At 36.5% G+C, this 13,535-nt stretch overlaps 2 protein-coding genes across 48 annotated transcripts in view; one reads left to right on the plus strand and one right to left on the minus strand.

The window, feature by feature from the left end:
* Nucleotides 1-669: 669 nt before the first annotated feature.
* On the plus strand, nucleotides 670-6,755 carry Cks30A (Cyclin-dependent kinase subunit 30A). The gene is made up of 3 exons (XM_045758086.2): nucleotides 670-857; nucleotides 2,897-3,024; nucleotides 5,971-6,755. Exons 1-3 carry the CDS (start codon nucleotides 802-804, stop codon nucleotides 6,048-6,050), a joined length of 264 nt encoding a protein of 87 aa, XP_045614042.1. The 5' UTR covers nucleotides 670-801; the 3' UTR covers nucleotides 6,051-6,755.
* A 1,257-nt stretch (nucleotides 6,756-8,012) lies between these two features.
* msn (serine/threonine-protein kinase msn) overlaps nucleotides 8,013-13,535 on the minus strand; it is a 135,359-nt gene continuing 129,836 nt past the window's right edge. For all 47 annotated transcript variants that reach the window (XM_069306602.1, XM_069306610.1, XM_069306604.1 and 44 more), the window contains 2 exons: nucleotides 12,241-12,429; nucleotides 8,013-10,543 (listed from right to left, as the gene is read on the minus strand). In XM_069306602.1, the coding sequence (XP_069162703.1) occupies nucleotides 10,460-10,543; nucleotides 12,241-12,429 (273 nt within the window). In that variant the 3' untranslated portion in view covers nucleotides 8,013-10,459. The remainder of the gene's footprint in view (nucleotides 10,544-12,240; nucleotides 12,430-13,535) is intronic.

Here is a 13,535-nt window from a genome sequence, read left to right on the forward strand (position 1 = left end):
AGTGTTTCTTGAAATATAAGCTTATAATTATCAGCCTCGCTGTTAACATATCTCGATCCTGTCAGGATAACATCCACATTTTTATTCTAGAAAGTAGCATAGTCCCGGGCAGTGCTCGTGATCCTAGAGGCAGGTTGATGGCACTGGTGCTGGGATCCATCACAGTTTGGTCTTAATTAAATTAATGTTGCAGGTGTTGAGGGTGTCAGGATGCCAGGAGCCATGCCACAAGGCACTCTACGCTCTGTCATCACCAGCTCAAGTCACCACTCTCACAAGTGGGTAGCTAAGCTTACACGGATCCTTACACCCCAAGATGGCTTATAAATCATCACATTATTATTATTTTGATCATTAATTTACAGAGTTAGATATATAAATGGAATCCAGATGAAAATCTTAGATGATAATCTTAGATTAAGGACCTGCCCGAAACGTTGCGCGTACAAGAATGTAATTACTATGCTATGTATCCTCACAATCCCAATGTACCTTCTTGTATATATATAAATAAATAATAAATTAATAAAGAAAAATATAAACATTATTGGAACCCAAAACGTGGATGGAAAATGAGGAGGCGACCAATAAGGAGTCGACATTTCAAGCCTCCCGCCAGAGCGACGCCCAATAAGAGTGGAGGAGGGCCAGGGTGTGGACCAATCAGTGGGTGGGAGGGCAGTTTAAACCTCCACAACACCGCCACATGAACTTTAAAAGTCCCAGCGTGAAGCCGGGTCGCCCAACGCTGCCCTCTCACGCCGTAGACCTCGCCAGTGTCGTCCTCGAACAGTGGCCGCCATGCCTCACAGGATCTACTACTCTGACAAGTACTACGACGAGAAGTATGAGTACAGGTGAGGGCTGGAGAGGCACTAGTGTGCCAGGTGGTCTCACCCTAAGGTGTGTGTGTCAGCCTGTGGCTCCCCTGGGGGCGGCCTCCCTCCTGCTGGAGCAGCAGCACTGGGGGCTCATACTCGAGCACTGACGCCTTAATGAAGCAGTGATTATACTGTGTTTGGATTTATTTTGCTTCCTCACTGGGCAGGGGATGTGTTGTTGATGGGTAGAGGGGGTTCCTGGGGTTCTTGGGGGGACTGTATATATAGCACTATATATTGACAAATATACTGTATATTTTGAATTTTATAACACAGTAACACATTTAATTAGCTTTTCGACCATAGGTTCCCAGGACAATAAATATTTCCCAATAAATATTTGAATACTATACAAACTTCAAGAATTTCCAAATACTGTATATTTATTTAAAAAGTGCTATAATTTAAATGTTAATGTTTCCAAGGCATTGAATATTTCCATAACTAAAAGAATAATAGTAAACTATGACTACAATCTTAATAAAATGGCCCTTTGCTGCGATATTTGACTTCACCGAATGCCTAGAACATGACTTCTAAATACTGTGCTTTTTAACTAAGCCTTGAGAACTTGCACTTGGACTTGGTTCATTACTGTACAGTGCTGCCATCTGGTGGTACAAAGTGTACCGGGGTACACACTCAAGGTAAGGGGACGAAGGCAGAGAAGGAAAGAAATGCCACAAAAAACTTGTCAGTATCACAAGGGCTGATCCCTTGCATGAAATTAAGACTATTAATGGTATACCATTGTCTTAAGATGGACTTTATTGTGGTTTGGGTTACTTGACTTTTTTGTAGTGCAGTTAATACCTATGGGAGGTCTACAGCTGCATCAACTCATCTCTATGCTATACACTTTCATGAACTGATGAACATCGACCTTTACAGGTTAGGAGGGTTGCCAAAACTTTGTCTGCAGGTTAAGTAAAATCTCTTCACATTTGATATTGTCAAACATAAGACCGACTAGCTCTTATAGGTCATGCTTATAGCCAGCTGTTGGTATACAAGTGCTGTTCTGTAATATTCATAGACTTCAATTGCCTTGCCCTTTCCATGAGCATCCTGCTTGTACCACTCCAGCAATGCATCAACACACGTTGAAAAAGTAAGATCATAGATTGACTAAATGTCAGTTGTTGCTTGCATGATGCTATGCATATGAAGTTTCTTGAGCACTTAAAACATCTTTATTTCCTTGGCTTCCATCTTGAGTGACTACAGTATGCATTGGTTTGGTTTACTCTATGCAATAGATTTTGTATACATTGCAAGAGCAATACAAAATGTTAAGATAAACTCTTCTCCCCCCCCCCTCCTCCTTTTCCCTGTGGCATCCTATTGCATACAGCAACCTTATAATTTTAGATGACTTCCTCATATATCAGAATCTAGGTGTAAGAATGTGTTTTACTTGGCATTGTAAAGTATAATTAACTTTTAATTTTCAGTCTTTTGGGTAGACTGACCAGATATCCTTTGGCATATTGTACTGTAATTCAATCGTGTTATCCATTATTCTTAATACTGTATTATAAAATTGAGCCTTTTCAATGTGATCATAAGGAAAGTTTCAAATGTCTGGAATTAACTTTATCCTCTGTACTAGTTCAAAGAAACTTCTCTGTTTTAGAGAATACCCATGTAGTGACCAAAACTAAACTGCCTAATCAAATTGGGGCCTAGCAAAGTAAATGTGTTAATATAACTCTTTAACTACCATGATACAAGGAAGTATTCCAATTGCTTAGAGAAATAAAACACAAGTAGACAGTATGAAGAATATAGCTTGGTGTTGTCTTTGGTGTCTGCAAGTACTAGGAACCCACCAGTCTCGTGTTTTGGTTCATGCTAAGTGAACGAAACACAGCCTTGATGTTTAATCTTCACAAATTAGTTTAAGTGCATTCTTTGTTTTAATTTTTTGCCAGGGGTGTTTCCTTTGCAATTTCAAAAAATATGCTTTAGGGCTAAATATTATATGCACTTTAATTTCACACATTGTTTTTCAGACATGTCATGTTGCCTAAGGATTTGTCCAAACTGGTTCCCAAGACACACCTCATGTCTGAATCTGAATGGCGTAGCCTAGGTGTACAGCAGAGCCAAGGGTGGGTTCACTACATGATTCACGAGCCAGGTATGTCATTAACCTTCATCCACTATTCAGTAAAATACAGATGAACAGAAGTTGCCATAAAACTAAAAATCCAGTTTACTGTAGGATAAGTTCACCAGTGGCTACTTGGTGGCAAGTAGTTTTACATTGAGTAATAAAAATGTTGAATAGCTTCTTGGAAATCTTCTGGTATAAATAGAAAAGTGAAAAGCTCAACTATAAAATTTATACCACAATAAAGTCTGAAAAATAAAATGTCAAGATATTTGTGTTGTACTGTGTGTTGGTGGCAGAAGGTTTGGACTGAGTCAAGAGATTGACCAACTTGGTGCCACAGGTTGGTCAGCTACTGTACAGTAACTATATTGGCCTTCTTTGACCCCTTGCTTCAATAACATGGCTTCAGCCCTGTTCCCATCTTAGGTCTGTATGGGAGAGGGAATTTATAAAAAATTTATTACATTTCTAGTAAAATAACTGCTCTTTCCAGCTGTAAACAAAAATCCTATCCATTTTACTTGAAAATATAGTCCAGAGTAACTTAATACTAAGCCATATATACTCTAAAGACCTACCTAATTAATTTAAAGTAAACAAATCATTGCTAAAATTTTGAGGGTGAGGAAATTTTAAATAAAATTTTCTAGTAATACTTTTCCTAAATACCATAAAATCCAAGTTGGTACGTGGCTGTAATTGTTCCAAATACATTAAAACATTTATAATGGAAGGGGGTAGGGGTGAGTTTTCATAATTGACATTAATCACTTCAACACTCATAATGATAAATGCCTTAAACTAAACAAATATTTTATAAAGCCTATTTTCCTGCTTGTAAATTGACTAATACTTATGCATACAGTACAGTAAATCTCTTGCATCAGCATGTTATGTATAGAATATAACTTAACAAAGTTGATTTGGTAGGCAAGTGCATTGGTACATAGGGTCATTCATACAGCTAAACGTGAGAAGATTCTCTTGTCGGTATTGTAATTGTTCCAAGGGACAATTGAAGATCTTATGCCATTACTATTACTGTAGACACCTCTTCCCCATACCTAGAAGATCCAAAGAATTACTGGTAAATTTGTTCTGGATGTAATGCCTCGTCAGTCTCATGATTGCAGATAGTTTTGGTTGCTAATAACATGGGGGTTCGTTCTTCTTGGCCATTCTCATTTCTCTCTTACTTTACACATAAATCCCATATTGAATTTCACCCCCTTGGATTCCTGCATTTGCCATCAGTTGGCCCACAGCAATCTCAACCTTTTCTGATCTCCAATCCACCTTGTCTCTTTGCAGTCCCATGGTAGCAAAGGGGCTTGGACTTGCTGTGTACAATGATATGGACGGTGTAGAGATACTCTACCATCTCCCATTGCACACCTTGTATTATTTATTGCATATTTATAGCCGCATTCGGGAGGTGACGTTTGTCCATTAAGACTAGCTCGAAACTGTTCCTATAAAGAAACCCAGTACACAAGGCACCTCCCTCATAGTTTTGCCCCGTCACTGACAAATTCTGTAAAGCTTGCTTTTTAGTCTATGGTAAACATTTGTCTTGTGTTTTTATCTCCCTCTCAATTTAGCTTTTGCAGTGTTGCAGCACAACTGACATCCTGCCTTTATGAATTTATAACTTTTTCTTTTTGACCTATAAAAGGATTTTTACACAATGGTGGTTAAATATTTTAGCTTGATTGTTTTTTTGGAATTTGTGGCAATTCTCCACTTTTTCAGAGGTTCCTCCCTTGCTGTACACTTAAAGTGCAGCTTGGTACTGTTTTGACACTCGGTATGAATTTGTTCCCCAGGGTAACATTTGAAACATTTTTCCTGCTTGCCTTTAAAAAAAAAATTCCTTCCTCCATCCTTTTGGTGTTATCACTGTTTTATATAGGTGATCTCACTTATGTCGTGGTGACAATTTCTCCCTAGTACTACTCAGATCGGCGTTCAAAACCCCGACCGTCCCAGTGGTTGGGCACCATTACTTCCCCCCCCCCCCATCCCAAATCCTTATCCTGACCTGTCCAAAGGGCTATATAGTTGTAATGGCTTGGTGCTTTCCCTTGATAATTCCCTCCCTTCCTCCAAATGACTGTGGGTTGAAGCCTACTGACAGTGTTGACTAAATTAGTTTTTCTTGATGAATCCTGTATGTACCACCTTTCCTCAGTCTGGCCATTTTCATGGCAGCTTTATGCAACTTTTTCACTACAGCTTCTTTTTATGCTTAGATTGATTTAGTGCCCTCATGGCTTTTATATTTTAACCTTTTTATACAGTATTGTGGTAGTTGAAATCCAATACTGTCATCTTGAGCAGATTTAATGCAGTTGCATTTTGTCCAGTACCCAGCTACAGTTATCTTGAATGAACTTGCAGACAGTACTGCTAAGGCCATTCGTACCTGTAACATCTTCCATAAAGTTGTTAGTTATTTGGATTTCTACTCATTATTACCACAATGACAGCATCATCAATGGTCTAATAAGAGTACCTGGTTTGTTATGTCTTAAGTGTGACCTGTTCCCATAGCCTTCCTCCTCCTGCTGTAATAAGTGGTGGGAAGTAACTACCCTGCCTGTGTATTGGTCTCGCACTCTTAACTCCTGAGCAGAAAACATCCTGCTCCTTACTGGCCAAGTTGCATTATCCTGCTTAGTTGCATAGAATATCCTCATTTTCAGGGATAATAAGAAGTCGTCCTTTCCCAATGCCCCTCAAGTTGCTTTGCCCCTTCAATATAATCCTTGGTGAATCTAATCCTGTTGTCATCACTTATCTTTCTCACACTGGCATTCCAAGGAATAGTTAGGATTTTTGAATATTCTGTAACAGGGCAAAATAGTTTTTCCAACTTGGTGCCTTCATTTGATAATTGCTTGGTTAAGAAAATGTCTAAGAGTCTTCACAATTTTCCATTGATTTTACATTTAACCACCATTTTGCCAGAGCCCCACATCTTGTTGTTCCGACGACCCATCACTACACCACCACCCAAAATGGAAGAGGAAGAGGAGGAGGAAGAATAAACCTGGTGCCTTGAACATGATCTTGTTTTGTCCTGACTGACTGATGTGATGAACCCTCTCTCCTCACCAAGTATATTATTCCTTAGAAATACTTTTATCTTGTTTGAACACTATCTTTTTTTCATGCTGTGAATGAAATGGTTCAGTATTTAATGAAACGTCCAAAATCATTAATTGTACAAATAGTTTTAAGAGGCTGATTTTGGATAAGTGTTGCTGAACTTGGCTGTGTTTCATTGAGGAGGAATTTAGTTAATATTTTTTTTTGCATCTTCATTAAACTTTTGTTTTCACATTGTGTGTTTGACTTGTTTGAATTTAGTCTCAACCTGAATTGTTTCATATTGTTCAAATACAAGTTTTTATAACTTTATTTTTTAAATAATACCTTACATCATGCATTGTTCCCTGGAAAATGCCCTCTTGGGGGAAATCGCACCCGAAGGGTCTCGTCCAGGCTTATATGGTCAACTAACTGGTTTCATTCTCTTTGGTCTTGTTGTATCTTTCCTAAATGTATTTTAGTTCTCCCTTTCAAAAATGGTAGTTGCATTCTACTCGCCTAATAGTGTGAAATCAAATGTTTGTAATGTATACAAAATTACCTTTTGTTGAAGAGCATTCATTTGATCACTTGACATGGAGTGTGGTGTATTGGTTTTTGAAAATATTAAACTGGCATCTTATTTTTTGAGCCAAAGCAACCTCTTGAAGTTTTCTTATTCTTGCACTATTTACAAAGTGGGAAACTCGACCAAGAAAATATATATCCATCGTAGACTGACCATAGCTGTATAACTGGCTATATACTGTACATAATGCACAGTGTGTCTTTAAAATATATTGGGCACTATAATCCTGTTGCTCGCTCAACTTGCCATACCAAAGCATCATGCATGTATGCACGTACTTCACACTTATTTTGAAGCTTGTATTGCAAATTTCTTTAACTGGCTTCAATTTGGTATGTGGCTCAGTTTGTCAAGGCCCGAATTTAATGTATAGCCACAGTTAGCACTTTTATTGTGGCCCATTGAACCCCTAGTGTGGCACTCGCCAAAATTTACTACTAGACTGATCATGAGACGTGTGGTAAAAAAATATTACTGATAGAAAGCAAATGAAAATGCTAAAAAAAATTGTCTCGGTTAACTTTGTTACTTCTACATACTCTCCTTAATACAGCTATATAATTTTTAAATAGCCATTTATATAGACTGCAAAATGCCATTACAATTGAATGTTTTATTCATACTAAAATTTTAGTTGTATAGGAAATTACTTGCTGCTGCTAACCTAATTTTATGGAAAGAACATTCTCTAGTTCTGTCTTGGGTTTGGCTCATTTGTGACACTTGGCAGGCACAAATAAGCACTCTTGCTCTTTTTATCTTTCCCCATATTACTAGTTGCTTTGCTATGTTTTCCCACTTGTATTGCACTTGCATTCCTAATTTTCTTGGTGCACGTGACAGATATTTTGCTCTTGTAATTATATTGATGAACCCTTTGCTACTTTTGGATAAGAGATTGTAGTGTTACCCAATGATGTGAATTTCCAGGAAGAACAAGGAATTGAACAATTCTGCTGAAATGGAAGAGTAGTTTTGCCCAGGGTTTTTGTTGAAAATTATTTTAAGTCGACGGTACTTGTACAGTGGTTAAACTGGTGGTAAAGATAGAACCAGGAATAAATATAAAGTAGATTTTGATGGTTGAGGGAACAGGTAAATGTTTGTAATAAACTTCCATGTGATACAAGAATGCCTGAACTTTCTGTAAAAAATTTACTTTTGTTTCCTAGCTTGTGGGAACTTGCAAGTTTAGTAAATTCTATGAATTTGATTTGCAGGGTTGTACTGAGCATTTTAAGGACCATACTAATGCCACACATAAATGTAGACAGTGCTCAGTTAAAATAAATCAGATAAAAATTGTAAATAAAGGTAATGAAAAATTAAGTTCTGATGAATTTTATTGAAATTCATGTGCATATTGTAAATGATGGCTGTCAGCTCAGTTAAATATAATGAATGCCTTTTGATCTGTATAATCTTATACAAATAATGAAAAGTATATACAGTTTTTAAAGATTACCATGGGAGTATTATAAAATAAACAAATTAAATAGGAAAGGTTCAATATATTCACAAGATTCCCAGTAAATGCACAATGGTGCATTAGATGCATAAGTTAGAAAAGAACTTACTATTAACACTCATAATACAAAGGCTTTGATATTTCTAAAGTATAAAATGACTTTAGCTACTGATATAAAGAGCATGAAAGTGGGGAGAGGGCAGCAGCAGCATTCATTGGCTTGCACTAGAAATATCTTAAAGTGGATTCTTCCAATGACCTTGTCTTCCCCATTAGAGGGATTATTAAAAAAAGTTATTGTGGAGATCAGTCATATCCTTTATAAAGTGGCACTTTTACCAGAGCCAAGCTAGCATCCAGATTGAGATGATATGTACTTCCATGTAATTTTAGTTCTTGCAGTATACATTTTCTGCATTTCTAACCTTCATACGTATGTATTTCACAATACAATGCTGAATTCTACAGTTATATGACTATTTAATTTTGTTTTATATTTCTAACTTCTAAATCCATTGTACAAAATATTTTAAGTGTTTACATGGAATATTTTTGATTTTGAAGCTGAAAGTACTCATTCAATTGGCAAATAAGCAAAATGTATGCTAAAGTACCACAGCACAAACTGTAGAATTGTAATGGGAGGGACACTGGTCAGGATCACTGTAGTTGTCACAATATCTCTAGACTTGGTACTGTATGACACTTTGAATACCTGATGAATGGATTATTTGTAGTCACTGATTAACATTTAATAGGAGCCACTATCAGAAGCAAACCTTCCTCTGCTGCCCCTTGACCAAACAATTCCTCATTCTCTTAATACACACTACTGCTTTGGATGTTGAGAGAGCACCATAAGAATAGATTTTTACACCTATATTGCATATTTCACTTTACTTATTGGTTAGAGGATAAGAAAGAATAGCTTCTCCACTAGCTAAAACCTTCATACTTTGGCTTCATTTAAAAGCACATATACACTGTACAACCTATAACAGGAATGCAGTTCCATGATGTACATTTGCATTATGTCTATTAAAAATGGAATGACAAATGAATGACATGATAATACCATCAGTCCTTAGTTTAAGTATGTAGGTCTCAACGGGTGCACAAACTGCACATACAGTAACTCTTAGATTTCCTTTTGGGTAATTTGAAATGGCAAACCTTTCAATGTTTGCACATCCAAAAGGCACTGGCCCATATACAACTTAAAAACAGAGGGGTGGTTTATCGTTTGCTGGGTAAGGTGCAAGGATACCTGTTGGGCAGATGAATGTTATTCTGGATCTATACACACTCTTGATATTGATCCAGCAAGTGTGATAGGAGACTTGTCCAAATATGAGCTTTTGATAATGATGTAAATGATTCAAACAAAGGTGGGGGGATTTAAATATAAAAAAAAAAAAATTACCCAGTGTGCACTCTAACCAGCTATGATGCTCCATCCTCATTCTCAACAGCAGCTCCGTCAAACCCCAGCCCTACATCATACATACATGCATACACATCCCTGTACACCATCACACTTTCATCCTGCTTTTGTGCAGGGAGGCAACCCAGGATGTTACCGTATATACTATCCTAACATGTATAAAATATGGATATCTTGCATGGTTTTTCTAAGTTCAATTTTTAACTCTTGTCACTAATTTTTCAATAACAATTTTGTCTGCACTGATTACATTCCTAAATATTTGTTTAGTTCTAGATATATAATTTATTACTTATACAAATAAACAAAAATTACAGATCTCAATTGAGCAAGTACCACTGAGTTGCAAGATCTTCCTATAAAAATCAACAATTTCTCCTAAACTTTGTCAATTCAATCAATATTTAACATACTAAATGTCCAATCGCTATTAAAGAATTTTACATTAATAAATTTGTGTTGCAAAGTCAGGTGAACCTTCCAAACAACAACACACTTTGGCCCAACAGTAAAGCACAACAAGCTTCACCACCCTACAACTGAATAACAAAAAATGGTTCCGAATGACTGTGTTGGCCAACCACTTGGTCTCTGTACACAGCCCTTAATATTTAACTACAGAGTCCAGGGCAGCCTCTCCATATCAGCAAGTTTTGTATTGGGCATTTAATTGGCAAGATGTCTATTCTTCAAACTGGTAAAGGTGAATAACCACTCTAGTCCTCAGACAAGTACTTATTTTCACAGTACTCTCTTAACAGCATACTGTAGCAGTTATTCCGCAGATGTTCAGCTTTTGAGTAGCCAAGGAAGACTATCCTTTGGTGATGAGATATTAGTAACATGGACATACTGGTTTCTTCTTTTACCAGTTAGCCATGCCAGGTTTGTTGAGCGTCATAAAGTAAATTTGGCACGAAGATCCGCCTTTAGCTGATGAAAAGAACACCTAAAACAAAATGTTTTGTCAGTATATATGGTTATAGTGTAACAAAATATGGCAGCATGAATACTTAATACTATCTTTTACCAAATTCATGTCAATGCAAATTGACAAAAAAAATTGATTCATCATATTGCCATTATTAAAGATTCATATATTCACTGCTGTTGTGCATAATCTATTATAAAAACATTTTTGTTTATTCTATTCTCTAGAGAAATAATTTGCAAAGACTTTGCCACCAAACTTTTAGCTATAACCTAAGAAAACTTAAAATGATCGTTAAACATTTTAAGTATTGCTGAGCAGGACCCACCAAGCCTGCTATGTTTACGCTCGGGAATGCACGGAGAGGAGCATAATCTGTTACCAATACATTTTTGGTTTTGCATCCATTCTCTAGACCTTTGCAAATATGTTGACCCCAAATTTATAGTTATAACCCACCAACTTAAAAAATAATTGAAAACATTTCTTGCACTGCCAAGTGGCCTGGGAAGCCCTGAACATTTATGGTTCATAAGATGCAGAGATGCTGGGGTGCCAAAGTGTTAATAATATAAACTAGTAGAGTTCCATGTTTGGAAATCAGTTATATTTCAGCAAGAGAGCAATTTTCAAAATTAGTTACTCAGTACAGCAGACTCCCAGTTTGGCATAGGGAATATATGTCCCGATGTTTTGCTCTAACCTCTGAGGAAGAGAATGCATGTAGTGCATTCCCTCCCTCAATGTTTGAGGTAACCAGTGCTTGAGGTGCAAAACATGCAGGGTTGAGTGTTGTGAAAACCAGTGTAATGTACTCGGCAAATATAATGAGCATGAAGGAGAGATATGGTGGTAGTTGTTTGTAGTTGTCATAACATTATCCAACAGCCAAAGGATAACTATCATACATAAGTGTACAGTACTCTGTTTCAGTACCATAAGGCTTCATAATCACAGAAACCAGCAAAAATATACAAATAATAGTTTCTATGGGGGGCTAAACTTTTCAACAGCACCCATAATTAGATCTTGGTAAATAAAGCTTAAAGCCAGTGAAATCAAAAGAACACGAGTGTATGAATATGTATATTGAGATCAAACCCACATACGGCTTCAATATTTATTGACAACAGTCAATGTTGAGGTATTCTGAATATACTTAATGTTTATTTTATCATATTTTCTAAAATCTCTATTACAAAATCAGTCTACTGGAAATATATATTTATACGAAGTTAAGTAAAACCCATAACAATTTATGAAGCAATCCTTCAAGTCTGTCTTAAATCCATACCGACCAGAGGCTTACAGCTCTGAAGAATTTGCAACTCTGTAACTCATATTTACAATAATGTAAGTATACATATTATATTGTATGGTTCTTAGACCTACACACTTCAAGTTTAAGCTGAATGGAGTTAATTGCTCTTGTGATACACTAAACATAAGTGATGATTGTATTTTGTGGCATCAGGTCAAATATACAGAAAGGTTTGTGCAAGCAAGCTTCCACTGACATTTTCCAAATATTTGGTTAGATGGCCTAATAACACTACAAACATTTTAACTCATAAATCTTGACATTTTTATGTAGATACTCAAAGACGTCCTTCATATTTGTGGTGACGGGCACTACAAATTTATAGATTAAATTAATTATATCCAGGAACAATATAACAAAGTACAACTCAATGTGTCCAATAGCAATATCTTACCTTGTCATTTCGCTCACAGAGAAACTTTAGTTTTTGTGCTTTTTTGTGCATGAAGACTCCATCCAAGTGGCCTGTCTCCACTGAACGAATTTCAATAGCCTTGTTGCCCCATCCCATTATCTGGCCAGTGCCAATGAATGCTACAGATGTTGGCATTTCTCCCCATTGTAACATCATATTCTTGGTTACCTGCAAACAGAAATGAATGTTAAAATAAAAAAATGCCTTATACTGTATACAGTATTAATGGAGTGTATCTTTGACTGTTTGAAAGTCTTCGACACCATCCCACACCAAGATTAACATACAAGACAGAAGTAAACTGGAAAAACAGCTGATACAAACTACCTAACAGGAAGAAAACAAAGTACTGTACTATAATCACAAGAAATGCACGTTCAAAATGGAGAGGAGTAGAGTATCAGGATTGGATTCCCTATTGTTCCTGGACCTGAGAAAATGGATTCCTTCATATCATTATTTGCAGATTATGCTATGCTAATGAGAAGTATAAAAATAAATGAGGGCTTCAAGAGTGGTCAGACATATGGATACTAGACTCAACATTCATTTAAGTTATGAAAATGGGGGAAAGAAGTAGAGCAGATAACAGTACTGACAATAGAGCAACTATAATCTTTAAAAAAAGTTTAAAAAAAAAAATACATTCATGCCAGAAGCAAATAGAACAACAACAGTAATGTAGGCAAAATTAGCAGACATAAGAACATGCTATTGAAACAGAACACTTGTGTACTACCTGGGTTACCCTTAGACAAAAATTTATTAAATCTTCACATGATAACTGCATTACCCTGTGAATCAACAATTGACGATAACTGCTGTCCAAGGGTTAAACAAGCCCTAGAGTATGTGACAATGACATGAAATCCACACACATTGAAATGCAAAAAAGAAATTTAAAAAGGTTTAAAGATTTGCTACATTGCTGGTCCTGGAAAGAGACTGAAGCGATGTGAACAGGTTAAATGAATTACAGCTGTAAAAAGTGGAGCGAAGAATGTCCCGAGGCGATGTGGTCACAAAATACAATATACTGAGAGAGATTAATGGGAGAAGAACACTTCTAAATGAGAAGTAGGACTAGAGAACATGTTGAAACTAAACAAATAAGCCACGTGACATAATTTCCTTTAGTGTATAAGTAATTAGAATGAACTGTATGAAGAGGCCATTTGAGGCCAGTTCAATCTACAGTTTTGAAAGTAGATAAAACATGTATGAAATTTAGGGTAAGCTGTACCAGATGCCCAAAGTGAAGAGGTGGCTCTGAA

Source organism: Procambarus clarkii, chromosome 58 (assembly GCF_040958095.1).
Source record: "Procambarus clarkii isolate CNS0578487 chromosome 58, FALCON_Pclarkii_2.0, whole genome shotgun sequence".
Lineage (NCBI taxonomy): Eukaryota > Metazoa > Arthropoda > Malacostraca > Decapoda > Cambaridae > Procambarus > Procambarus clarkii.

Coding starts and splice junctions, on each gene's coding strand:
- Cks30A (XM_045758086.2), top strand. CDS start 802: ATGCCTCACAGGATCTACTACTCTGACAAGTACTACGACGAGAAGTAT. Junction 858..2,896: donor GACGAGAAGTATGAGTACAG/GTGAGGGCTGGA, acceptor ATTGTTTTTCAG/ACATGTCATGTTGCCTAAGG. Junction 3,025..5,970: donor CTACATGATTCACGAGCCAG/GTATGTCATTAA, acceptor CCATTTTGCCAG/AGCCCCACATCTTGTTGTTC.